General features: G+C 40.7%; 1 protein-coding gene across 1 annotated transcript; it reads left to right on the top strand.

Moving 5' to 3' along the window:
• Positions 1–1,349: 1,349 nt before the first annotated feature.
• On the top strand, positions 1,350–24,024 carry Impact (impact RWD domain protein). The gene is made up of 11 exons (XM_052156037.1): positions 1,350–1,717; positions 3,087–3,215; positions 4,350–4,402; positions 4,842–4,904; positions 10,676–10,761; positions 14,176–14,301; positions 15,396–15,493; positions 17,427–17,500; positions 19,398–19,488; positions 20,884–21,018; positions 21,617–24,024. Exons 1-11 carry the CDS (start codon positions 1,682–1,684, stop codon positions 21,680–21,682), a joined length of 957 nt encoding a protein of 318 aa, XP_052011997.1. The 5' UTR covers positions 1,350–1,681; the 3' UTR covers positions 21,683–24,024.
• The last annotated feature ends 1,954 nt before the right edge of the window (positions 24,025–25,978 follow it).

Here is a 25,978-nt window from a genome sequence, read left to right as displayed (position 1 = left end):
ATGATCATTCACCACGATCAAGTAGATTCATCCCAGGGATGCAGGGATGGTTCCTCAGAAGCTAGAAAGATCTCCCATGCTGATGGATTAGGAGGATTAATATAGTAAAAATGGCATCTTGCTGAAAGTAATCTATAGATTTATTGTAATCCCCATCAAAATTCCAAGTCAATTCTTCAGAATTAGATAGAGCAATGTGAAAATTCACTTGGAATAACCCAAAACCCAGGCTATCAAAAACTATTTTCATCAATAAAAAGAATTTCTGGGGGAATTAGCATCCTGATCCTCAAGCTGTGCTACAGAGCAATAGTGATAAAAAAAAAAAAAACAAAAAAAAAAAAAACAAAAAACCAAAAAAAAAAAAAAACTTCAAGGTATGGGTACAGAGACAAGCAGATAGACCAGTGGAACAGAATTGAAGACTCAGAAATGAACTCACACACCTATGGTCACTTGACCTTTGACAAAGAGGCTAAAACCATCCGGCATTTTCAACAAATGGTGCTGGTTCAACTGGAGGTCAGCATATAGAAGAATGCAAATCGATCCATTCTTAGCCCCTTGTACAAAGCTCAAGCCAAGTGGATCAAGGACCTCCACATAAAACCAGATATAGTGAATCTAATAGCGGAGAAAGTGGGGAAGAGCCTTGAACACGGGCACAGGGGAAATTTCCTGAACAGAACACCAATGGCTTAAGATCTTAATGAGCCTAAGACTCTAAGATCAACAGTTCAGCCTCTTAAATGAAGTGCTCTCCATTTGGTTTTGCATGCCAGTATAGGGTACAATAAGAGTTTTGTAAATTCTGGTTCAATTAATAGCTGCAGGCATTTTAGCAGTGCATGCTTCCTTACACAAGGAAAAACTACCATCATTACGGATGGCAGAAGAGAGAAAAGATACAGTATTATGGAGATTTGAATGTGAGAAATAGGTGGCAGGAGACAAATACATTTTTGTGAACAAAAGAATTGTCTGGGCTGAATGCTTCTGAAGAACAGAATTCATAACCAATGCTGTAGAAAGCAGCATTAAATTTAGAATGATACCATCAAATTCAAAATTTTTTTACACAACGGATCAATGAACTAGGGCTACACTAATTGTAATAATTAGTGTGAGAAAATTGTGCCCAAACACAACCTTGGGTGTATCACTGGACAAAAGTGAAAAAAAGTCTCATATTTTTCAACCCTCTCCAGCTCTTGTTTTTTTGTAAATGAAATTACACATTGAAATCTATCGATTTGCTTTCAAAAATATTTAAAAAACAAAATAGAGTACACAAATGAAAACTGCTCCGAAGGATGGGTATGAGAGTTCCGACTTGGTTCCAATCCAAGCTCTCCCATGGTTTCTGATGGCCTTGAAGCCTCAGTGGGCCTTGCGAAAGGCCTTAGCCCCATGACTTTGCTAGAAACATAATCTGGAGGAAGCCCAGCAGCAGCAAGGGCAAGCTAGCTTCCCTTACGTCACTCCCTACCCTTTCAGAAAGCCTATAGCTTCGGGCCTCAGGCTACACGCTGGTTTGTTGACCCGGAAGCAATTCACGAAGTGGGTGGTGTTACTATACCAGTTCCGGTGCATCTGCATCGCAGTTGCGTTCATTCGTCGCTTGCCAGTCGTCTCTTTCGGACTTGGGCATCTGGAGGTGGCATAGCTGTTCCAGGGCACCATGGCTGAAGAGGAATCAGATAGCAAGGAGAGGCAGGTAAGGTCCCAGCAGGGGTCATCCTTTCCCTATCTTTCCATTCGATTCTTTTTGTTAGCAATTTTGAGCCAGTGCCTCTAGTGTCCATGGATTTCTTGGCGTCACTCCTTGGGGCTGGCTTTGGACTCGTAACCATGCCTGCTGCCTCTGGTGTGCTGGCATTAAAGGCATGGGCTTTCAAATCTAGTCTCCATTTTATATTAATTGTAAACTAAAATAAATTCTTAAGTGGTATGAAATGGGGAAAAAAGTGGGAAAAGGGGAAAAAAAAGGAAAAGAAAAGCTACTGTTCCCGAATTAATAACAACAAAAGAATCTAAAACGGATCCGCTAAGAACTTGTCATTTGGTGTGGGGCTGACCGGTGTTTAAGATGTGTCCTTCCTTGTGTTTGTGTTCGGGCACAGGCATCATAAATGTGGTGCGTAGTTTTGTTCACACAAGCGTGTGTTTATATTCGGGCACGCGAAGTGTGTGTGTTCATGGATACAGTGCTTATTTTCGTTCACACAAGTGTGTGTGGGTGTGTGTGTGTGTTCGCCTGTTCGCCTGTAGTGGGTGTGGCCTCTTTTGCATTAAGGGTGCCAGCTCAGCTGCATTGTCTTAGGAGCAAGCGGGCTTGGGCGCAGCATCACACGAACATCACTAGCTTTGCCGCATTTTCTCAGTGTAGGCAGGTTCTGCTCAGCTAGCCTCGGCTTGGCTGCGTTTTCACATGAGCAAGCCAGGCTAGGCCGCAGCGACATAGGAGCAGGCCCAGTTCTGTCGCAGCACTAGGATTGCTGCATTGTCACATGAACAGGCCCGGCCCAATCGGCTCGGCTGCTGCGTCACATGATCTGGCTCTCTGTGGCTTTGCCGCATTGTCACATGACCAGGCCCTGCCCATTCGGCTTTGCTGATGCGTCTTAGGTTCGGCTGCATTATCACGTGAACAAGCCCGGCTCGGCTCGGCTGCTGCGTCACACGATCTGGCTCTTTGCCACATTGTCACCTGAGCAGGCCCGGCCCATTCGGCTTGGCTCGGCTGTGTTATCACATGAGCAAGCTCGGCTCAGCTCGGCTCAGCTCGGCTCAGCTCGGCTCAGCTCGGCTCAGCTCGGCTCAGCTCGGCTGCAGCGTCACACGAGCTTGCTCGGCTCGGCTCGGCTCGGCTCGGGTCCGCTCGGCTGTTGCGTCCGTGGACACATGGGTGTGTGTTAGCGCACCTTGAGTTCATGACGTTTGCACGGGCGCTCCTAGAGCAGACACTCCAAAGACTCATTTTTGTTCTGGTTAACTATGTTAATTATTAATGCTATAAAAGGTAGCTTGAACAGGCCTTTCCTTCAATGTTTATTTGTTGACTTTATTTTAAAATAAACTTTCAGAGTGAAGAAATCGAAGCAATGGCAGCCATTTATGGCGAGGAGTGGTGTGTCATTGATGAGCAAGCCAAAATATTTTGTATTAGAGTTACTGACTTCATGGATGACCCCAAATGGACTCTTTGTTTACAGGTAATTTATTTTTACATATTTTTTGCAACCACATTCCAGTCATTAGAACTTAATATATAATTGATTCCATTGTCTGTTATGATTATTCCAGTATGAATTGGTTTTTGGATTGCTTTTCTTGATTATTGTGATTATGCAAACATGGGTATTTAATCGCAGATCACCCTCAGATCATGCTTTTGTTGATGGTTGTAATCTTTCTTGTCATAATTCTAATTATTAAACATGTTAATGTTTTGTTTACAGACTTGAGTTACCGCTTTTTGTCACTCTAACCATTAAAAGAAAGCTTAGACCTAGAGATGTCACTGACAATTAAAATGAAGAAGTTACGAGGAAAATTCGTAGAGCAGATACTTGTTTCTTTGTTGAGATTCAATGGTGCTTAGAGTAAATAAGATACATGAAAAAGATGAGTTGTGGTTTTCTGTCTTATTAGTTGTGGCATATTCCACGACTGGTATATTTTCAAATAAAGGATGCTGAGTTGTGGAAATTGCAGTATATTTCATAATATCGATTTTTTTTCAAAAGTTGATTAATTTTATTTATTTGTTGGTTGGTTTACCTTTGTTTTTCAAGCTAGAGTTTCTCTGAGAGGTCTTGGCTGTCCTTGAACTCTCCCTGTATACCAAGCTAGACTTGAATTCAGTGATCCACCTCAAGGCCTGGGATTAAAGGTGCATACTAACCAGCACTGCCAACCCTGGCCTCATGATACAGATTTTAAAAGAGATATGTCTTTTGCAGAGTATCTTTAATGGTATTTCATAGGATAGCTTAAGTATTCAGAAAAATATTTGTAAAATGAAAGATAGTATCAGCATTCATTGGAATCAGGAGACAGGGCTCCTGTGCCCATTTCCTTTTCCTCTTCAGGCTTCTTTATCTGAACGTTCATTCTGTCATAGCTTCAGCCTGCCATCAGCTTCCAGACCACAGCCGCCTCTCTGACAGTGTAGTTTTGTAGAGCTGTAAATATGGAGGAGGGGTTTTTCATCTGTTAATAAATAAAACAATGGTTTGTCTTTTGTCTAGATGAGTTAGAAAGTTGTTCGTTGTCTGGCTTTATAAATGTAGCTGCTTTTCAGCTGTAATCAGTATAAATGGATTTGTTTGAAAATTTTCTTGTAGGTGATATTACCAAGTGAGTACCCCGGTACAGCCCCGCCTGTTTATCAGTTGAAGTAAGTCTTCTCGTATATATATATATATAGTTGTATATATATGTGTGTGTATATATATATTTACTTTATGTATGTGAGTACAGTGTCACACCAGAAGAGACACACCAGAAGAGGGCATCAGATACCATTACAGATGGTTGTGAGCCACTGTGTGGTTGCTGAGACTTGAACTCAGGACTTTTGGAAGAGCAGTCAGTGCTCTTAACCGATAAGCCATCTCTCTAGCCCCTGCCTTTATATTTTATAAAAATATTTTACTGTCGAAGATAATCTTCTATATAGTCATTGTGTTAAATACTTTGTTTAAAATGCATATAGAAATTAAAACCATCTTTTACATTGGCTTAGAGCATTTTACAGAATGATGTGAAACTAATGACTATTTGGAATATATACCTAGTTCGTGAATAATTTTCTTCTATGTTTTATTCAATCTTAGTGCTCCTTGGCTGAAAGGGCAAGAGCGTGCAGAGTTGTCAAACAGCCTTGAGGATATCTACGTGTAAGTGACAGGGAACTTTTCATAAATATTTTCCTATTGCTTTTGCTCTGAGTTTTTCTTAACAGATGCTCGTCCTTCTCCTCGATCTTTTGTTATTTAGCAAAAACATTCACTTTAAGCAAACTTAAAAGGTAAGTTGCTTAACTTTATGTGTATTTGATAGAAAAATATGGAAATATTTAACGTTAGACATAACAATACTTATTAGGCTTCTGAAGTCAAATTTAGAAATGCTGTTCTTCTGTATTCTCATAGAATATGGAGGATAAAATGGTAATGGAAGAATTTCAGCCATAATTATTTGTTATACTTTGATAGTTCTCTTGTATTAATCTAAAAGACCAAGATCCTGCAGAGGCACTGTTCTCCATCCATCCATCCGTCCGTCCATCCATCCATCCATCCATCCTTCCTTCCATCAAACCCTACATGACAGGCAGTATATTAGATCCTAGATATACATGGTTTAGCAAAGCTAGAGATTATCCCTTTCTGTAGCCTTTAGAATTTTCCAGAAGTCCTTACAGCACTGTAAAAGTGAACACAGCTCTGCAGCTGTGATAACTTGTCAGAACAAAGCTGGACAGTGTGGTGGTAATTAACTTTGAAAGGTTTATTCTAATCTGGCTTGCTTGACGAAGAGCTGAGTTAATTAGCTCACACTAATTTTGATGAGAGGCCAGAACATAGTAATGGTGACATGAAATGGGACAGTAAGAGACAGATCAGCATGGCAGGGAAAAGACCAGGAAAGGTGGACAGAAGAATCTGAGTTCTGTAGGCACAGGACTTAACTATGAGAACTGTTGGAAGCTCAAATTTAAGTTGTGGGATAAAAAGTGAGCCTGCTTCTCTGTGGAGATTGACTACAAAGTAACAAGGACTGACGAAAGAAATTTGTTGGGACACTGATTAACTAATGATCTTGTCATTAGTCAAGAGAAAATATGGTTAATTTGGATTTACAAAATATATGATTTATTAAGCCAAGTAGTATTCTGGATTATCAGTTTGTTTTTTCTGAATCCAGGAATTAGTAAGCATTCTATTATATGTTCTAGGTGTCCACCCTGTTTGGTACTATGAGAGTACCCCCTTTATGCATAACCCAGGGATCAAGGCCAGGTTTCTTTTCCTCCCAAAATATTTAATTAGAAAATGGTAAGTCATCATGGAATCCTTATCACTTGTCCTTCCTAAGACACTGTTCTTGGTCCCTGCTTAGTGATTCTTATCCTCAATACACAATTATTTTTAATCACGTAAATGTTTTTGATGCCTGTTTTAACATCACTGGCCATTCCAACGTTGTGTTTCCAACATGTTTCTTTGTATAATCCAATGGCTTTTAGTCACCAACCTGTCTTCACCACTTGCTTACAATTATACATATATACATTATATGTGTATACATGTACATATGCAGTTGTATGTACGTGTATGAAGGTCTACAGTTATATATGTATAGTATGTGATGCATAAAACTATGCTGCTGGTGATCACGTTTAGCTCATCTTTTTTTACTTTTTATTTTTTTAAATCTTTCCACGCTTGATTTCCATCATGTTACCATACTTGTGCCTGCCCGCAGCAGTGCCGAGACCATGCAGAGGCTTCCCACCCACCTGTACATGAGCTCTGTGTACTAAGAGCAGCTTCTTATAGGACAAAGCTTGCCTCTTCAACCTCAGTCAGAGATTTTTTTTTTAAAGCAATTTTCTCTAGAACAGGAGAGAGGGCATCATGCTTCGATTAGGGAAAGTGCTTGAGTAGCAGTTACAGCCTAATGACGGTATTTTCATATTGATAAATAGCAATATGAATTGATGGTTTTTTTTAAAGTTTTATGTCACAACTTTTACTAATTTTATATATCCTAGTCACGGGCATTAAGAGAAAAATTTTACCAACTTTAAAAAATCAGATATAAATGTATCAATATAGTTCTTTTATTAGATATATTTATTTACATGTCAAATGTTGTCCCCTTTCCTGGTTCCCCCAAATATAGTTTTTAATGTTTATATTTTCATAATATTATAGGATCATTGAGTTGTACATGGTATAATTTTGAATGGTAAATTTAATATTTGTCTATTATATAAGAAGATAAACTATATGACTAGTGGTCACTTAGGTAAAAAATATGAATCTTTTGGTAAACATTTTTTATATTCTATGTACTGTTTTTTTGCTAGGAATTAGAGATTTAAAAACAAAGATGAGGAGCTAGGTGTGATGTTACACACCTTTGATCCCAGCACTTGGAAGGCAGAGGTATATAAAGCTTTGTGTGCTCAAGGTTAGGCCAGTATACATATTAAGGACTGCATAGTAAAACTACCTCCGAACAGAATAAGTTAAGGAGTGGTCCAGGATATAGTTCAGTGCAAACACTCTTGCCTGGAATGTGGGTTTAGCCCCCAGCCGCATGCACAAACACACAAATCAAGATGAATGAGATACTAGGTTTGGTTTCCAGCAACACACACATAATGCACACATATATGTATGCACGAACGAATGAAAAAGCAAACACACACATACACATACACACATATACACATGCACACACATGTGCTCTCCCGCACACAGACACACACACACACAATGTGTACCTATAAAATATTAGTAGCCTGGGAGCTTAGTTAGGCTGTATTAAGGCTGTTTTGGTCAGGCCTCTGGAATCAGCTTGTGAACACTATGACTTTCCTGTGTTTATTTTCAGCACAGTAGAATGAGGATAGTATCTTTGTGAGGATTAAATGGCATCATATAATATACTTTATTTAGCACACAGTAGTAGTTTGTTAGCTTTGAGCCATTTTAAACTGTTCTTGAGGTAACTTGCGGAGAAGAGGTTTATTTCAGGATAGAGTTTTGGAGACGCCCATGTATCCTCCCTGCTGCTTCCAACCTGTGGTGAGTTAGCTTGTCATGAAGTTTTCAAAACAAACTCCTGGGATACTGAGAGCATAAACAAAAAGGAAGATGCAGGGACTTAATGGACGAGACTTGAAACTTTTGTCAGTTAATTAGCTTCTGATTCTATAAAGGCTTAAAATTAGAGCAATGAAGAGCAAAATTTGGAAGACCAGGTTTTTTTGTTTTTTAATAAGAGTCATACTAAATGCTAGTTGATAATTAAAACATAGAATTTAATTTTTTTTTTTTGTTTGTTTGTTTTGTTTTTTTCGAGACAGGGTTTCTCTGTATAGTCCTGACTGTCCTAGAACTCACTCTGTAGACCAGGCTGGCCTCGAACTCAGAAATCCGCCTGCCTCTGCCTCCCAAGTGCTGGGATTACAGGTGTGCGCCATCACTGCCCAGTGGTAGAATTTAATTCTTATTGCAAGAGAAAACAAATACATAATAATTAATAAAAATATGTTTTAATGGTAGACTTTGGGGTCAGGTGTAGAATGATTTCTACTTTACCCAGAAAGCTTCGCGTGCACTGTGTCTCCTTGTGGTGCGTTCTCAAGGAACTATCCTGTTAGCTAGAGCAGGTTGGAGCAGGGATGCCGGAAGCACAGAAGTGCTCTCATCTGCTTGCTCATGGGAAGCCATGGTGAGAAGACATTGAAGTGAAGACTGACATTCCTCTTTTGCTGTAGGAAATTACTAATTGTAGAAATTCTTCTAAGATTTTTTTTCAAATGCTGAGTGTGGAGTCAGGTGTGGTGACCCTTTCTCTAAGCCTAGTACTGAAACTGAGGTAGAAAGAACATAGATTCAAGGACTTGGACTACATAGTGAGTTACAAACTATCTTGTGCTACATACAGTAAGACCCTGTCTTAGAGAACAAACTGAAATGTGGATTTGTTGTTAAAAAGGATGACTCTTAGATTTTGAAGGGAAACTAGTGAGTGCTAAGTCAGCATTTTGTACCTCTTGTATACAGTAGTTCAGTCTGAGTGTCACTAAGGTGATGGTGACATGAAGAATTCAGTAGAGTAAGAGTAGGACATAGACTCTCTATAAAGCTCTGATGTTGTTCAGATGATGGTCACCAACACTGTGAAAGGGGTGATGTTACTTGACTCTACCATAGCCCCAGGACCTCAGGCCGTATGTCCTATATGCTGGAGGCCAGAGAGGCATCCAGGTCACTGAGTTTTGCTTGTTTTTTGTTTTTTGTTTGGTTTTTTTTTGTTTTGTTTTGTTTTGTTTTTTTTGAGACAGGGTTTCTCTGTGTAGCCCTGGCTGACCTGGAGCTCACTCTGTAGATCAGGCTGGCCTCGAACTCAGCAATCTGCCTGACTCTGCCTCCCAGAGTGCTAGGATTACAGGCGTGCGCCACCAAGCCCGGCTGAGTTTTGCTTTTTCTTAAGCCTCCTAGATTGAAGATTCAGCTAGGACAGACAAGCCTTAAGCAGCATGTGCATTTGGATTCATACAAATCTATCTCAAAGACTACTACTAAAGTGCCCTCATCATTAGCTGTTTGGAAGGGGAGCAAAATGCAGTTGCTTTGAGCTTTGAACTCAGTTCTTAGTTTTTATTGCAGTGTGAGCCTTCCTAGTCACTAGCAAAGCTGTCAGACAAGCTACCTGGTCTCTGTAAACTTGTTTTCTCAGCTCTACAACGGGACATCATAATGACATGTTTCAAATGTAGTGAGGGTCAGCTCTGCTGGTGTATATAAGTCCTCGAGACTTAGTATATATAGCCATTGGATCTTGCACTGTCCAAAGCAAAGAAGAGTGGATATTGTTTAAAAAAAAATTTTGTCTTTACAAACCTTTCCCATTATCTTCTGTGCTAAAAGGAATGCAGTCTTAGTGCTCAGTTCTACCGACGAGAAGGGCGGGCTGGGGGCCTAAGGGGAGGCAGGGCGTCTCTGCCCTTTGCTCACTTTCCTTCCTTCTCCTTTGTAGAGATGTACTTGTGTATTTATGTACTAAGTGCACTGCCTCTCTTCAGAGACACCAGTTCACTGGATCCCAATGCAGATGGTCGCGAGCCACCGTTTGGATGCTGGGAATTGAACTCAGGACCTCTGAAAGAGCAGTCAGTGCTCTTAATTGCTGAGCCATCTCTCCAGTACTGTTTGGGCACTTCTTTAAATGCTCATCATAGCTAAGATAACGCCACTCTAAAAGTGAAATACTTGGTCTTCATTTTATTGGTATACTATCATTTGACTTCCAAACTCTTTTGCTGAGTGATTTGAGATGAGTTTATACCTGAGGCAGCCAAACGTATTTGAAACAAAACTGAATCAATTATGAGATAGACTAAATTTGTTAAAAAAAAATTTTTGGATAGAAACTGTTGAGCTACATATCTTTTAGATCTCTTTAACTAAATTCCTTTGAGTGTCTTGATACAGTCTGTATATGCCTTGTTGAAGGATTTATGGCAAAACAAGTAGATTGAATTGTTTAAAAAGTGGAGAAGAGCTAATGGTGGGTGGACACAAATCTGAAGCACCCACAGATAGAAATAAGCATTGTCTACAGCTGTCTCAGTTGTAGTTTAGATTTAGATAGTTTTTTCTCTTCTTTGGATGCAATTGTTCATCTAAAGTTTTAAGTAAGATGTGTTAATTTTAGAGTCATTTGGAGTTTAATGGTGGTAAAATGTAACTCACACATAAGTGTTGGTAAAGTTTATCTATTATAGATTTAGAAAAGTCATGACTTGGTTTTATTATAATACAGTGACTTATAATATAGTGACTTAGTGATTTAAATGTACATAAACTTCTTGGATTTGAGTTGCTACAGGTTTTAAATAATGCATTTTGCTCCTGATTTTGTTTAGACAGAACATTGGTGAATGTATTCTTTACCAGTGGGTGGAGAAAATAAGAGAGGCTCTGATACAGAAATCTCAGGTAGCAGAGCCAGGTAAGAATGAATGATAATTCTCTGTGTTCTTTTAATTTGGAGTACTTAAATTTCAGATAATGGAATCAAAATTACACATGAAAACCTATGTTCTGGTTTGTGATTTCTTTTTGCTATCTTCTTTCCTCTTTTTCTAGGTGGGTTGTGTGTTTGTTACTTGTTTGTGTCTGAGACAGAATTTCTCTGTGTAGCCCTGGTCTAGAACTTACTCTGTAGATCATGCTGGCCTTGAACTCAGAGATCTGCCTCTTGAGTGCTGGGCAATGTGCCCAGCAAGGTTTATGGATTCTATGTCATAAAAATAAGTTTGGGCCTGGTGGGGGTGTGTGAGGGGAGGTGGAGCTAGCGGCGGGGTGGGGCGGGGGGGGGAGGGGGGGCAGAGCAAGAGGGAGAAAGGGAAGGGGAAAAAGTTTCTCTTGAAAGTTCACTTACTTACATAGCTACAGTGATTTCTTTCTGTAATTATGGATTCTATTGGATTCTATGGAACATAATTCTGTGGATTATATTCTTAGAATGTAGAATTTTGCATGGAAAGAACTGGAATCTAAAATACTTCTGCTTAAATGTTAAGGTATTATGAACTTTGTAAAATTCCCCATGCATTGGATATATAAATTAATTAGTCTTAAGTAAATCTAGTGTTCATCAGAAAAGAACTCTTGAGGAAGTATTTTGATTTATATTAAGATATAGAATTTAACTTTAAAATAGGCTTTTAAATTGAGATGTAATTCACACACCATAGTTGCCCTTTTTTTGGTTTTTTTGAGACGGGGTTTCTCTGTATAGCCCTGGCTGTCCTGGAATTCACTCTGTAGATCAGGCTGGCCTCGAACTCAAAAATTCACCTGCCTCAGCCTCCCAGAGTGCTGGGATTACAGGTGTGTACCACCACGCCCGGCTCATAGTTGCCCTTCTAAGTGAAGGAATAGACCTTTACTTAGAAATTTAAAAATGACAGCATTATCAGCCTCTTTCTGAGCTGCTGAGATAGGAAAAACTAATAAACAAATGGAGGGTAGAATCTGGACACAAGGTCCAATAGCAACAGAAAGGACTTTAATGGGAAAACTCGTGAGCCCGAGTAGGCTCTTTACTAGGTTTGCCACTCACCGCCAGGCCTTTGAGAAGGGACAGAGCCCCGTAAGCCTGGGGTTGTTTCTAAATTGCTTTTTATTGTCACCCCTGATAAAATTATTTTCACTTTTGGTAGAAAGAATTACGAAAGGGCCTGTAGCTTATAGCAGTTTTAGATAAGGATTGTTTACAGAGAAGTGACTATTTTGGACATTGAACATTGATGGCATGTACATGTGTTTTAGATGACTTTTCCATTTTTCTATAGAAGCAAGTATTACTGCTTTAGTTAAAAATCGAAATAACAGAAACATAAAGGTGCTAATATCTGTAGTATTTTTAAAGTGTTTTCTTTGACTTTGGATCCATGTTACAATTTTATATCATGCAGAGCATGCACAAGAAAGGATCTAGAAATTCTCCAAAAACAAAGTTAATTTGATAGCTTGTCTTGTAGAGTTGAATAGCTATAGATATTGACCATGTACCAGTAGAAATTTAGAATATCAGCAGTGATGCACCACCTCCCTCCTTAACAGCGGCTCCTCACTTTGAAGTTGTGTTGAAAATTACTATAAAGCTTTGGCTTAGAAATTTTGTTTGGGTCTTTAAGTTAAAAACAAAAACTTTGCTGAAGAACTAACTAGGGCAGGAGTTCGTAATCAGGGTATAGAATGAAAATTTTCTTCTCCAGGGTATCTGATTGTCAAGTAATTTTTATCTCAGTATATATATATATATATATGTATATATATATATATATATATATACATATATATATATATATATATTATTTTTCTGGAATAAAATCTTTAAAATTTCAAATATGTCCACACAACACTTTAAATTTTTAAAAGAAATTAGTGTTTAGTTTAAACTTACAGAAAACTTACAGAAGTAATACAAAAAGCTCTTTACATCTTTCACCTGATTGTCTTCTCATCTTGTATAACAGTGGCATAACTACCAAGAATAGGAAACTAACTGTCGAATATCGTTGGGTTAATTAAAGAGCCTACTCGGGCTCACGAGTTTTCCCATTAAAGTCCTTTCTGTTGCTATTGGACCTTGTGTCCAGATTCTACCCTCCATTTGTTTATTAGTTTTTAAATCTCTTCTGTAATTGGCTTCTCAGTCTTTAACTTAATTAAACAGATGCATGAGCATGTACACATGCATTTGTGTGTGTTGATGTGTGTGCAGGTGCGTGCGTGTACACACACACACACACACACACACCCCAGAGCTAGAGAACAACCTTGGGTGTTATCCTTAGATGTGGTCGTCTGTCTCCTTTGAGACAGAGACTCTCATTGGTCTGGCTAGTCTGAACCTCATGGATCTTCTTTTTTGTTTGCTTTGTTTTGCTTTTTGTTTTTTTGGTGGTAAGAGTAGGGTCTCACTGTGTTGCCCAGTCCTTAGGTTGGCCTGAAGCCCTCAAACTCAAAGCTTCTTGCTTCCTCCAGGAAGCTGGGACTGGGGGGTGCTCCTTACGACTGGGACTGGGGGGATGCTCCTTACGACTGGGACGGGGGGGTGCTCCTTATGACTGGGACGGGGGGTGCTCCTTACGACTGGGACTGGGGGGGTGCTCCTTATGACTGGGACGGGGGGTGCTCCTTATGACTGGGACTGGGGGGTGCTCCTTATGACTGGGACTGGGGGGTGCTCCTTACGACTGGGACTGGGGGGGTGCTCCTTACGACTGGGACTGGGGGGGTGCTCCTTATGACTGGGACGGGGGGGTGCTCCTTACGACTGGGACTGGGGGGTGCTCCTTACGACTGGGACTGGGGGTGCTCCTTACGACTGGGACTGGGGGTGCTCCTTACGACTGGGATGGGGGGTGCTCCTTATGACTGTGCCGGGCTCTTCCTTTTCTTCTTTCAGTTCTGGGGATTGAGTCAAGGCCTTGCCCACACGAGGAGTGCACAGCCGCCGGGCAGCTTCTCCATGGCTTGCTGTTTTTTCTGACCCCTCAGGAGAGCTCCCCAGATCCTTATCACCCTGATTCTTACCTCATAGTGATCCTCATGTCCTTCCTTCATTTATTTCTTAGAACTCTTTTGTAGAAAAAATCATGATTCCTTCTGTTGAACAATGGTGTGTAGAGATTAAGACCCAATTCTTTGTTTTTTGTTCTGTTTAGTTTTGCTTTTTGAGACAAGAGTTTCACTCTATGGCCTGGACCTTGCTATGTGGACTAGGCTGGCCTAGGACTCACCAAGATCTGCCTGCCTCTTTCTGTCTCCCTAGTGCTAGGACTCCAATGATTTTTGTAGGTAATTTCTTACTGGCTTCATGGATCCATCCTAACATCTCATTTTCACGTAGGCCCAGATGTCAAGAAGAAAACTGAAGAGGAAGAGGTTGAGTCCGAAGAGGAACCTGTTCTGGTACATCCGCCGGAAACTCCAGTTAGCACAGTAGACCTCAAAATCAGCGAAAGCACATCATCAGGTGTGGTGTTCCTGACTACTATCTTTTGAGAAGAAGGTGCTGATGTGCTTGGGAGGCCTAGAGACTTCATACACACACACACACGCGCAAGGAAGTTGGGGGGCCCTTGATTGTTTCGTTTTTGTTTTTCTAAGGCAGGGTTTCTCTGTGTCAACCTGGCTGTCCTGGAACTCACTCTGTAGAGCAGACTAGGATCTACCTGCCTCTGCCTCCTGAGTGCTGGGTTTACAGGTGTGCGCCAGCAGCCAGCTGGAAGTGCTTGCTTGCTTGCTTGCTTGCTTGCTTGCTTGCTTGCTTGCTTGCTTGCTTACAGATGAGATTTGTGTTTTGCTCCTATAGCTTTTTTGGTCCTTAGCAACTAAGGTAGTTGGATTTTCCATTATAGTTAGTTATAATCTTTTTTTCTTTTTTGAGACAGAATTTTTCTAGTCTTGCCTGTCCTAGAATTTACTCTATAGACTAGGCTGCTCTCAGACTCAGAGATCTACCTGCCTCTGCCTTTCAAGTGCTCAGATTAAAGACTGTTGGGATTACAGGGGTCTATGCACAGCTGTTGCCACCACAAAAAGCTGACCTAGTAATTTTTAAACTTGTTGAAAAGGTAGAATAACAGTTATCATTGCACTTTTTATGGATTAATGGCTGGATATAGTTTTAATATGCTTAATTCTATTATGTAAAGTGGGAACAGTTTTTTTGGAATACATTATATATTATAGCTACGCAATATAAAATCAGATTTCCCACTCCAGAGGTTAGCCTATGTGGAGAAACAAGTAGGTTGTGGTATAAATCTGTTAATTGTTGGCCTGAGTAGCCCTTTCACTCTCTCAAAAACTAGATACTGCCAACTTAAACTACTCCAGAGTCCAGGATTTGAGTCCTGACTGTAGCAGTTTACCTGGCAATGGCAGGTGAAGATCAATTATTTTTCTCTTACACATAATACCTATATGAACATTTTACTAAAAGTTTAATTTTGGTAGGGAGTTACTTGTGCTATTTGTTTAGATTGCCATATAATTTTATTTATATCGCAGTTCTTTTCCTTGATTGCTGATTTTCTTTTTAAAAAAATGTCTTTGACTTTATAGAAACAGAAGAATTGCCCCCAGTTGCTCATGGCGTTCCTATTACAGACCGAAGGAGCACTTTCCAGGCACACGTGGCCCCGGTTGTCTGTCCTGAGCAGGTGCGGTCTCCCCCTTGACCCCAGAGCACTAGTAGACTTTGCAATGACACCTTCCCTCTTACATTAAAGTTTCACATCAGTGATTGGTTCCAGACTCCTAGATTCCTGTGAGCAGGAGAAATTTGCTTGTTTCTGTTTCCAAAGCTATGTGCAAACTTCATTTTTTTGAAGATTAAACTAGGTCATGTGCATACTATAGTCCTGGGTTGGAGCTTACTCTCCAATGGATCTTTAAGGAAATAATGATTACCCTACTGAATATGTGAAACCAAGTCCACTCAGCTGTCCCCTGATGGCGGGGCTTGTCAGCAGGTGTGCTGTGTCCAGTCTTCTGTGTGGACTCTCTTCTCTGTTGTTTGTGTTAGTTCACCGAATTCCTACCAGCAGATATAAATGGCAACTCATTCTTAAAAGCTCTGTTTGTAGGTCCTTGTCACTACTAAGTCTTTGCAGCAGCATCTGTTGTCATTTCTGTGATCTAGCAGAAAGTAATCTATATCGATGTACGAGGTGGTTCCAATTCCACACATAAAGTATGCTGTCAAGTGCAGTTGTTCACCACTGCCCGGGTGGGTCTCCCTTTCTGTGTTCCTACACCACCCCCTTCTTCTAGTGCTGGGAATCAGACCCACACCCCAGCCCTCTAAGCAACTCTGAAGCCTTGGCTCTTAGGAATAAAGTTCTTTTCATAAGGACTTACTCGGGTACTGAGAGGAAGCTTTCTTCTACCTTGGCGTGTGCTGAGGAGCACCGCTTTCCTCTCCACTGACTGCTCTTTCCTTCTGAAATCTCATTCTGTCCTGGACTTTTGCTCATAGGCCTCCAGGTCCTTCTTAGACACTGTTCTGTGTCCGTCCAGGTTCCTCTTTCTGTTCTTGATCGTAGGTGCTTAGGCTGTGTGGGAGCTGAGATAGTCCTCAGGGTGATTGCCCATTGTACTACATTGATCAGAATTTGAGAACCTGAAAGTGGTAACTCAGGACTGCAGATTGCAGCTTGTGGTAAAGTCAGGCTCTCTGCTTCTGCCTTGGGCTGTTTCCAGTATTTTTGAGTTTGTGGCAGTTTGACCATCTCTCTCCCTTCCACCTACTCTCCTCCTTATGTAGTCTTTGCTGGTTTCCGTTGTGTACACGGGAAAATTCAAACTCCTTCCACATAGCCTTTATGTTTGATTCCTAATTCACCGTTCGTTCATGCTGTGCTTTCCATGCCTTGATACGGCAACGTGTAGCATTTCCTCAGCCTCTTGTCCTGTTCCTTGTAGGGTTGACAGAGGACGTGCAGATGCCAGATAAAGCTGCATCCCAAATAAACATTCATGGAACATACTTACTTTTATCATTTATTGTAAATTTATATTGAAATGTATTTGTTGTGGATTTAAAATTTTGTTTTGACTGGAAGGTTTTTGTTGTTCTGTTATTCCTCCAGTCCTCCTATTCTCTGCATTGGCCCTGAGTGAATGTCTTCACGCCTCTTCCTTTCCTCATCTCTTGATGCAGAAAAACTGCCACTTAACAAGAGCTTGGCGCAGGCCTCATCTGTGAGGCCTGCCTAGTTCCTAGAGGCAGTTGTGAGTTTATAACATTTGGGCTGTGCCGTTGCTGTACGCCTGTCCAAGAGTTCGTACATTCGGGAAATCTGAGGGCTAAGTTTCTGGACATGCTTGCATTTACATGGAAAGTTCTCTATTTGGGAAACACATTTTCATATCCTCTGCTGTAGACACAGTTAGTCAGTCTGTCAATAACTAGTGCTCAGCGATGCCATGTCTGTTCTGTTTATGCTATGTCTGTCCCATTGGACTTAAGAGATTCTTTAAGTGACTGTTTTGCTATAAATTTACATCAAATCACTGTAATTCTACTTTTCTAGCATTTACAGAGAAAATAAAAGGTGTATTTGTTTATTTCTATTACTGCTGTTTTTGAAGGTGAAAATGGTTCTTGGCAAGTTGTATGAGAATAAGAAGATTGCCAGTGCTACCCACAACATCTATGCCTACAGGTCAGTGACTGCAGGTTTTACAGTATGCAATTTACAAACAGTGGTTTGGAAATTATGCAGGATTTTAAAGATATAGCTGCTTTTTTATTACCACAGTAGACCTGTGAAGTATTTGAAAAGTATGCAGAAACAAGTAGCTGGAGGAACACAGCGTTTTCTGCTCAATACAGTCATGGTTGGGTGTGGCTGCCTTCTCTGTGAGAAGTTTACTCTTTTCAAATACTTTAACTTGGATCTAGTTTTTTAATTTAATAAAAATATTTTCCTACACTTATTTAATAAAAGCTGTTTTAATGTTGTACAATGTTTACTGAGGTTCCACACTGTAGTTTATTTAACCCTTTTTTCATTGTAGTTTCTTAAATTTTCATTGCATCTTTTGAACATGAATTAAATTACTTCTGCAAGGTAGATTCAGTTGTTTCTTCTTTGTGTGTGCATATGCATATATATGTGTGCACACGTGCAAGCATGAACTTTGTATGGTGCCCAGACCTCAGTGTTGGGGGTTGTCCTCTGTGGCGCTCTACATTATTTCTTGAGACAAGGTTTTTTACTGAACCTGGAGCCATTATTTTACCTGGACTAACTGGCTAGTCTGCTTTCCTCATCTCCTGGCCAATGCCCGGCAGTGCTGCGTCATAGGCCGCCCATCACCATGGCCAGCGTGCAGAAGCCGCTTCCTCCTGCGGTATGCATGCAGCTCCTCCGGAGATGCAGAGAGAATTAAACGGAGGGAAAATGGTTTAGTAAAATTAATGAAAAGTTTTGATACTGTGTACAGCAATGCATACTCCTGTGAGTAATGGGTTAAGAGTACTGTCACAGCATGCCTCCCTTAGGAGTGTGAGGACAAAGGTTTGTTGATTTGCAAATGAAGACACAAAGAACATTTTAAAATACACAAAATAATGAGATTTAGAAGTGTAGGTTAGACCCAAAATGAAACAATATAGATATAGGCACTTGGTGTAAATTAAAATTCATTTGACTATTTATAAAATCTAGATTAGCCAAACATCAAATTCAAAAGACTCAGTTTGCATAAGGGAGTTTCTCTGTTAGTAGGTTTACATCTTAAAAGAGAAGTTATTTATGTGGATGAGTGTGTCCCCTCCTGATCAGTAGTATCTGGATAGAATTTTAAAGTATTCCTTTTTGTCTGTCTGTCTGTCTGATTTATTTAGCTTAGGTGGGGTTTCATGTAGCCTGGGCTGGCCTCAGACTTGCTTCCTTGGCGTTCCTCTCCTCCCACTGTCCTCCAGGGTCGGGTCACCATCATGCACCACTGTGTCCCGTAGTACCCTAAAATACTGGCTTCCGGGGAGGAAGAGCAGGAACCATTCACACACGCCCATCATCTCCCTCAGTGCCCTCAGCTGTTCACTGTCATAGGCTCTCAGACTGTAGTGTGCTGCTTCTCACATAGCACCAGAGTTTCTCTGGATAGTGCTTGGCACAGTATGTTCCCAACTGGTGGCTGTCATTGTCTGCATATTACCTCAGAGCTTTGAGGCTAGTAGGAATTGCATGTATAAATTTCTCTTCTCACAAAAGTACCTCTGGGTCCATAGGAATGCCTTATGACAGAGTTCAAGAAGGATTTTAAAGGTAAATATGCCAATTTGGGAAGTGATCATATTGATGACATTAAATAATTGAGGACTAACATTTACTTATTTTGTTTTTTGAGGTAGGGTTTCTCTGTGTATCCCTGGCTGCTCTGCTCTCTGGAGCAGCTGGGGCTTGACCTCAGAGATTTGTCCGCCTCTGCTGCCCAAGCTCTGGGATTAAAGGCGTGCACCACCATCACCCAGCAAGGACCGACATTTATTATGTGATATATATTTTGTTATATTTAATGTTTCAAAGTATAACCCTTTGTATGTGCTTCTAGGATATTCTGTGAGGATAAGCAGACCTTCTTGCAGGACTGTGAAGATGATGGAGAAACAGCTGCCGGGGGCCGCCTTCTTCACCTCATGGAGGTGAGTGTAGAGTTGCATACTGAAGTTTGTACTTACGTGCCTTAATATATATCAACAAACCAGAGTTCCGCTTAGGAAGAAGAAAGAATTTGAAACAGAATTAGGTCCTAAGCACTGGTTGAGGAGATGTCTTTTTCACCGTGGCTTTAGGTCAGAGTACAAACAGTTCATTCCAAATGCTGTGCTTTTCCGGGAAATAATACAAGAGTGTATTGCTGTAATAATACAGCTCTGGAAAAATGCTTTTTGTGTTTCTGGCAATGGCTTCCCTGTCTTTCTTCTTTCCATCTTTGTGAAACTCTGTCAGTTGGATGGTGAAATATGGGTCATATTCATAGTAATTGTTAAGAATTAAATTGTCTGAGCTATTTTCTTGACTTCTTCCAAAGTTTATGTACTTTAACAGCCTTCCATTTAGTTTTCTTAAGCAATATTCTCTTTTTAGAAATAATTTTCCTTCTTTTAGAAAGTCACTTGCTATGTATATGATGTTTGTACTACATCTGTGGACCATGTACGTGCAGGGCCCCGGGGGCCAGAGAGGACGCTGGGCTCCCTGGAGCTGGAGGTGCATCAGCTGGGCCTCTGTGGTTGCTGGGCCTCTCTACAAAGCTGCACGCATTCTAATGAGCGAGCCATTTCTCCAGCTCCTGTACTTAATTTTCAGTTTTTTTCCTGTTTTCTATTTCTGTTTTTTTTTTTTTTTTTTTAGAAATCTTGTTCAGTTTTTACAGATATAGTGGCTTCTAGATTTTGTCTGGATATATTAATTTGGATTTCTTTATTCAACTGTTCCCAACCTTAAGTTTCTCTAGGCCCATTTTAGTTTATCACATCTGTTTTTTTCAACCTGCAGGGTTTGATCATTGATTGTCTATTAATTTTAAGAGAGGGCTATTGTTTTCTTAGGAAGTTACTATGTTTTCGTCTACCTCTGTGTGTGTAGTTTGCTTTCTAACTAGGCCTTTCTCTTATTGGAACTTGGTTTTGTATAGGCAGCAAGCCTAAATTCCAACAGGCTTTATTTTAAAGGCAGTGTTGGACAGGGTTACAGCTGCTATTTGGGAAGACCTTCTTCTCCTCAGTAGTTTGTTCAGAAGCAGTTATTTTGTGTGTCTGTTTTTGTTTTTCTGCTTTCTGGTAAAAGGCTGCCTAAACTTCGCTTTCTGGTGAGAGTCAGTCAGAGCTGGAACCCTCCCTTCATGGTTTCCTCTCTTGACAAGTGGCTCCAAAGTTCAGAGTTTGAGGGTTCTAGACCACTGCTCTGACGTACCACGGTCTCTTTGTCCTGACATTTCATCCCTGAGTTTTTAGCTGCCTTACTCTGTGGTTTTATACACCAGTATTTTCATCCTTCTTAAAACTGTATGTCTAACTATGCTTGTAAAACAACAGATTTTGAATGTGAAGAATGTCATGGTGGTAGTGTCCCGCTGGTATGGAGGGGTTCTGTTGGGACCTGATCGTTTCAAACACATCAACAACTGTGCCAGGAACATCCTGGTGGAGAAGAACTTCACCAACACCCCTGTGAGTAGCTGATGCTGCAGTGACTGGGTGCTCTCGCTGAGACTGCAGAAAGACAATGAGAGTGGGCGGCAGTGGGGGACGCAGTAGTTGAGTGTAGACTAGGAAGCCGCGGACATAGGCCTCAGTCCCATAATGGGACAGTGTGAGTTTATAGGTCTACAGAGTTTTTATTAGAAAAAGAAAGCTGAGGCCCAGAGAGATGTGAGCTGTCACACTGGGTACATGGTCTGGAGGCTCCCGTAAAGGCCTGATCCCGTTAGTACCAGAGTATCTGCTTCCCTCGCATGTCTGTAGATGTGTTCTTTATATTTTGAGGGTTTTTTTTTTTTTTGCTAATGCTTTACATATGTTCATAACTATTTATTTAGGCTTTATTACATTACTTGGGAGAATGGAGAAAAATGAAATAATACTGAGATTTTTCTCAAGACTAGCCTTGACTCTCATGAAATATTATAGTAGACTACGTCAGAGTGTCTTCAGACCCAGCACTGATATCTGAAAGTATGCAGGCTTCACAGGGTAGAGCATCTGTAGAACTGCTCTGAGGTCCTGTGCATGCCTGTGGAGGTGCTTCATTGAATGGCTTCTCTTCCAGGACGAGCCAACTAAGAATTTGGGAAAGAAGAAAGTGAAAAAAGACAAGAAGAAGAATGAGCACTAATATGTGAACCTGTGTGAAAGGTTAATGTTCCAGCCACTGCGTGCAGGTTCCCAGTGGTCATGGAATCCATTAAGATAGCACACTGACAGCTCGTCAGCCAGTTCATCATGGTCACACCAGCATCGTGTTTCCTTCTCTGGTTCCACCATCTGCCAGAACTAGAGTCTAGAGCATACCCACATGTGTTTCACATTTCTTTGGGAGAACTGCTGTGAGCTTATTTGCCATTTCATATAATGCTAGGAAGTGACATGCGCACAGTGTGGTTCCTGAGCTAAATGTCCATTTCAGTATTGTCATGTGCCTTTGTTAGGTGGGAAGACGTGTCTCCAGAGGACTAGAAATGCCACCTTTCTTGTGATAGAAATTGCCATGCTGTCAAATGAGCATCGCTTTTACTGCTCCCAAGAGCTTGGGGGCGCATTGCAGACGGAGGTCTTGGGGAGTCTTTGTCTTGTGATTTCACAAGATAGCCACACTTCCTTTCATAGTATTCATCCTGGAGTAATAGTTTCTGTGGAAACCCAGGAGCATTCATCTGTGATCATGTGCCAAAGTGATAGTTTACATACTTGCTAGTCCAAGTGTTACTCCTTGGTTTTGTTGCAAATTGGTGATCGTGAAATTTCAAAAAGTTATTATTTTTTAGTGGCTGCCTTTTGTTGTTTGATTCCTGTAGTGACGCAGTGAGCATTCAGGCTCAGTAGTCCTTCTGTCCCTTAAGTGTGCCGAGGTAACATTCCGGTGTCCCTGAATGACCTGGAAGCACTTCCTTGTGTTCTTCCCTGTGCTCTGGTCAATCACTTGCAGAACAAGATGGAGGCAGCAGGACATGGGAGCGGACTGGCAGCACCAGTTAGATACACATTTGCCATTTGAACTCTGGCCAGATTTCTTTTAATTCTGTGACTTTTTTTTTTGAGAGATAGAGGGATAAATCTTTTGACTAGATAAAAAACTCTTTCCCTACAAATTTTTGTCTAATCTCCCTTTTTAACAAGTGTTTTTTATTTAATTTTTTTTACCTGCATATTACTTGTATTAAGACAGAAAAATTACCCTTTGTAGGTAAGCTGTACCCTGTTAGTTTTTAGAAATAATGCCAACAATTACCAAATTGATAAAGTGATCACAGACTCGTTTGACTCCCCTCCCAAGGAAGGGTCAGGTGTTAGGAGATAGCTTTGGGAGAATGCTGGCGCATAGAAAGCCTCCCAAGCTGGGAGATGTTTTTCTCTTAATTTTTAAGCTTGAAAGATCCACATCCTCACTTGGTATTTTAAATAGGAATCCAGTAGCCAGTTTTACACTAGAGTGGGTTCTGAGACAGAAGTCTTATTTTCAACATGATTTAATGTTGTAAATTATCAAGAATTATAGGATGACCTATATGTGTGTATTTGGAACACTTACCTCTGTTTCCATGAAATGCTAAGTATATCCTATGTATTAATTGTTACAGAACTTAGACAGTATTTGCTAAAGATAATGATATAATCTTGACATTTCAGACCTGTGAAAAGTGATTAAAAACACTAAGAATTTTATGCTGCAGAAAAAAGGAGTTAATTTTCCTAGCACACTGGATTAGAATTTCTTTCCTGGTGTTTTGTCTAAAGTGTATTAGCGTTTACAGAAAAAGACAATTTTTTATATCTCTGATCTCATTTTCCTTCACTTAAAAATGTACTTTTCCCTCATTTTACAAGATTACTAACCACATTTTATGGGTTGAGATCCTTAACCTTCTTCACTGCAGGTGGGAGGGGAGATTCCAAATTCTTCAGTTCTAACTCCTGAAATTACGTATTTCACATACCATCAATGCAAAATAATGATAACATATTTTTCTCTATTAAAGTAGAGAAAATCATGTAGAGAATTTTCTAGTTCTCCAAATTATAACTTTCTAAAGCCAGGCATCTGCTGTGGCATTCTCTATATTATATTAGTTGAAATGTTCTCCATATGCCAGTATATACGAGCAAATAGCGTGTACTTAGATGGGCAAAGCAGAAGCTGCTTAGGGAGGAGTCTGGATCAGAGACAGGCCGTCAGAGCACTAATGACAGGACAAATGAAGCAGATACTGTTTACAGGGCAGGTGAGTGATACTGTAATCACTTCAGTGAATTGTAATCACATCCAGTCCACTTAAGAGATGACCATAAATGGTGTATACAGTTTTTATTTTTTATTATGCATGATTTTGTATATATGGCTATTTTTCTTTCCGTAAAAATGGTATTAAAGCGTATATACTGTTTTGTATCCTACATATTTCATATAGAAGTATATTGTTAACATTTTCCCACATCAATAAATATTCTTCTATGGCTTAATTTCTTATGGCTACAGTTCTTTGCGTATCAGCCAGGTTGTTCTTGAGAAAATAAACAGTGTGGTTGATAGCATTCCCAAAGTCCATAAAAGGTGTAGAGACAGGAGCCTATGTACCCATAACTTGGTATTCTCACTAAGGAAATGCATTCTAGACACAATGCCCTTGTTAGATAAATGATTTCCAATTTCCCCTTGAATATGTAACCACCTTCCCATCTTCCTACAGTGCCTGTTGGCAGAGTCGTCCCCCACTACTGGATCCTGAGGACAGGGCCGAGGGCTGTGTCTGCAGACAAGCACCGCAACACTGCGTCACGTGCTCAGATGCTTCCTCTGTACACCATTGCTTGGTGTCGTGTCCAAACACTGCCCAACCTTCAAAGCCACACATTCTTTGTTTAGAAAGGTTTTTGTGTATGTACCAGCAGTCAGTGTTGAGACCTCATCTCACTGAACCTGGAGACCATCAGCTGGGCTCTCCTGCTGGCCAGTGTGTGTCAGTTGCTATCGTGTTTCTGCCCTCCTCCCAACACAGGAAGCACATGTGTGTGCTCTGCCACACACGTTTCTCCACGGGTACTGGGGACCCACACTCATGTTGGGTCTTTATGCTTGTGTGGCAAAGTACTTTACTGACCAAGCTGTAGCTCCAGCCCCTAAAGGTTTGCTTACATTCTTTTTCAAATTACAGTCTCGTGGTTTTTGTTTAGACTCTTCTCATTTCCTGTTGGTTCACATTTCTATAATGTTTTTACTTATTTTTGTGCCTATGTGTGCGTTCGTGCATGCACATACAGAGGACAACTCTCAGGAGTAGTTCCTTTTCCTTTGACCATGTGAGCTCTGGGGACCAAATTTAGGCTATCAGGCTTAACAGCTGGTGCCTTGGCCCACTAGCCATTTCCCGAGCCTCATATGTAGATGTTTCTCTCGGACATATGCTAGATGTGGATTTGCTAGGTCATAGCATGTACACAACAAGTACATGTGTGCAGAGCTTGGACACGCAGTGCCCAGTACTGTGCTGGCTGTGAGGTCAGTGCAGGTTTGGGATATTTCCAAGTTGTTCTCCTTCTGTCCAACTTAAGACTATTAGTGAGGTGTCAACTCATTCCCAAGATTCTTAAAAATACAAGCCAGCTCGAGCATGCTGTTTAGGTAGTAAGCAGCTGTCCAAACAGTTACAGTAGAGTCTGCTCCTGCCGGTGGTACATGAGTTCTCATGTAGTATGACTTCATTTTTTACAGTATGGATAGCATCACTTTGTGGTCTTTGTTTCTGTTTCCATGCTGACAAATAAGGTTAAATACCTTTGGTGACCACATTTTGTCACTTAAAGAGATGGAGTCAATCCTGAAATTAGTAATTAGAAGTGGAAGTGGGGTTACCAAGGTTGAATCAGATATGGAGAAATAAGTTTACAGTTTTGCATGTCTGGGTAGTTAATCTATAAATCTCCACACTCGCCCATTACCTTACTGGCAAGGGTATTAAATATGTGAAATTCCAAGTACCTAACTTGATTCTTCAGTTTCATGAATATTATTCTTTATCTAAATTATTATGAGGATTAAATAAGCTGTGCTTAGTAATGCTTAGAGTGTGACAAGCATTCCTTTACATCTTACCTTGTATTTCGTTTGGGTCTCTTGAGGCTTCCAAGAGTACCTAGAGTCCAGTTAGACATTAGGTTACCATGATCTTCAGCTCCCTGGGAAGGCATTCTGGCTGAGTGAGCAAGAAGTAGGCCCTGGAGGGCTGTACCACTTGCCTCCCATAGTCTAACACAGGCACGGGGGTGATGTCGCACACCCCTACCCTTTACCACCTCTGGCAGTCTGGAAAGCTGCCCACAGGGTCACCAGCTCTGGAGAGCTGGCACTGCACCTCACCAGCTGTAGTACTCAGGAAAGCAGGCTCTGCATCTCCCCTGATCAGCACAGCAGATCTGG

Source organism: Apodemus sylvaticus, chromosome 13 (assembly GCF_947179515.1).
Source record: "Apodemus sylvaticus chromosome 13, mApoSyl1.1, whole genome shotgun sequence".
In the NCBI taxonomy this organism is placed as follows: domain Eukaryota; kingdom Metazoa; phylum Chordata; class Mammalia; order Rodentia; family Muridae; genus Apodemus; species Apodemus sylvaticus.
Note: the sequence above shows the minus strand (reverse complement) of the source record. Positions and strands in the feature narration are given on the sequence as shown.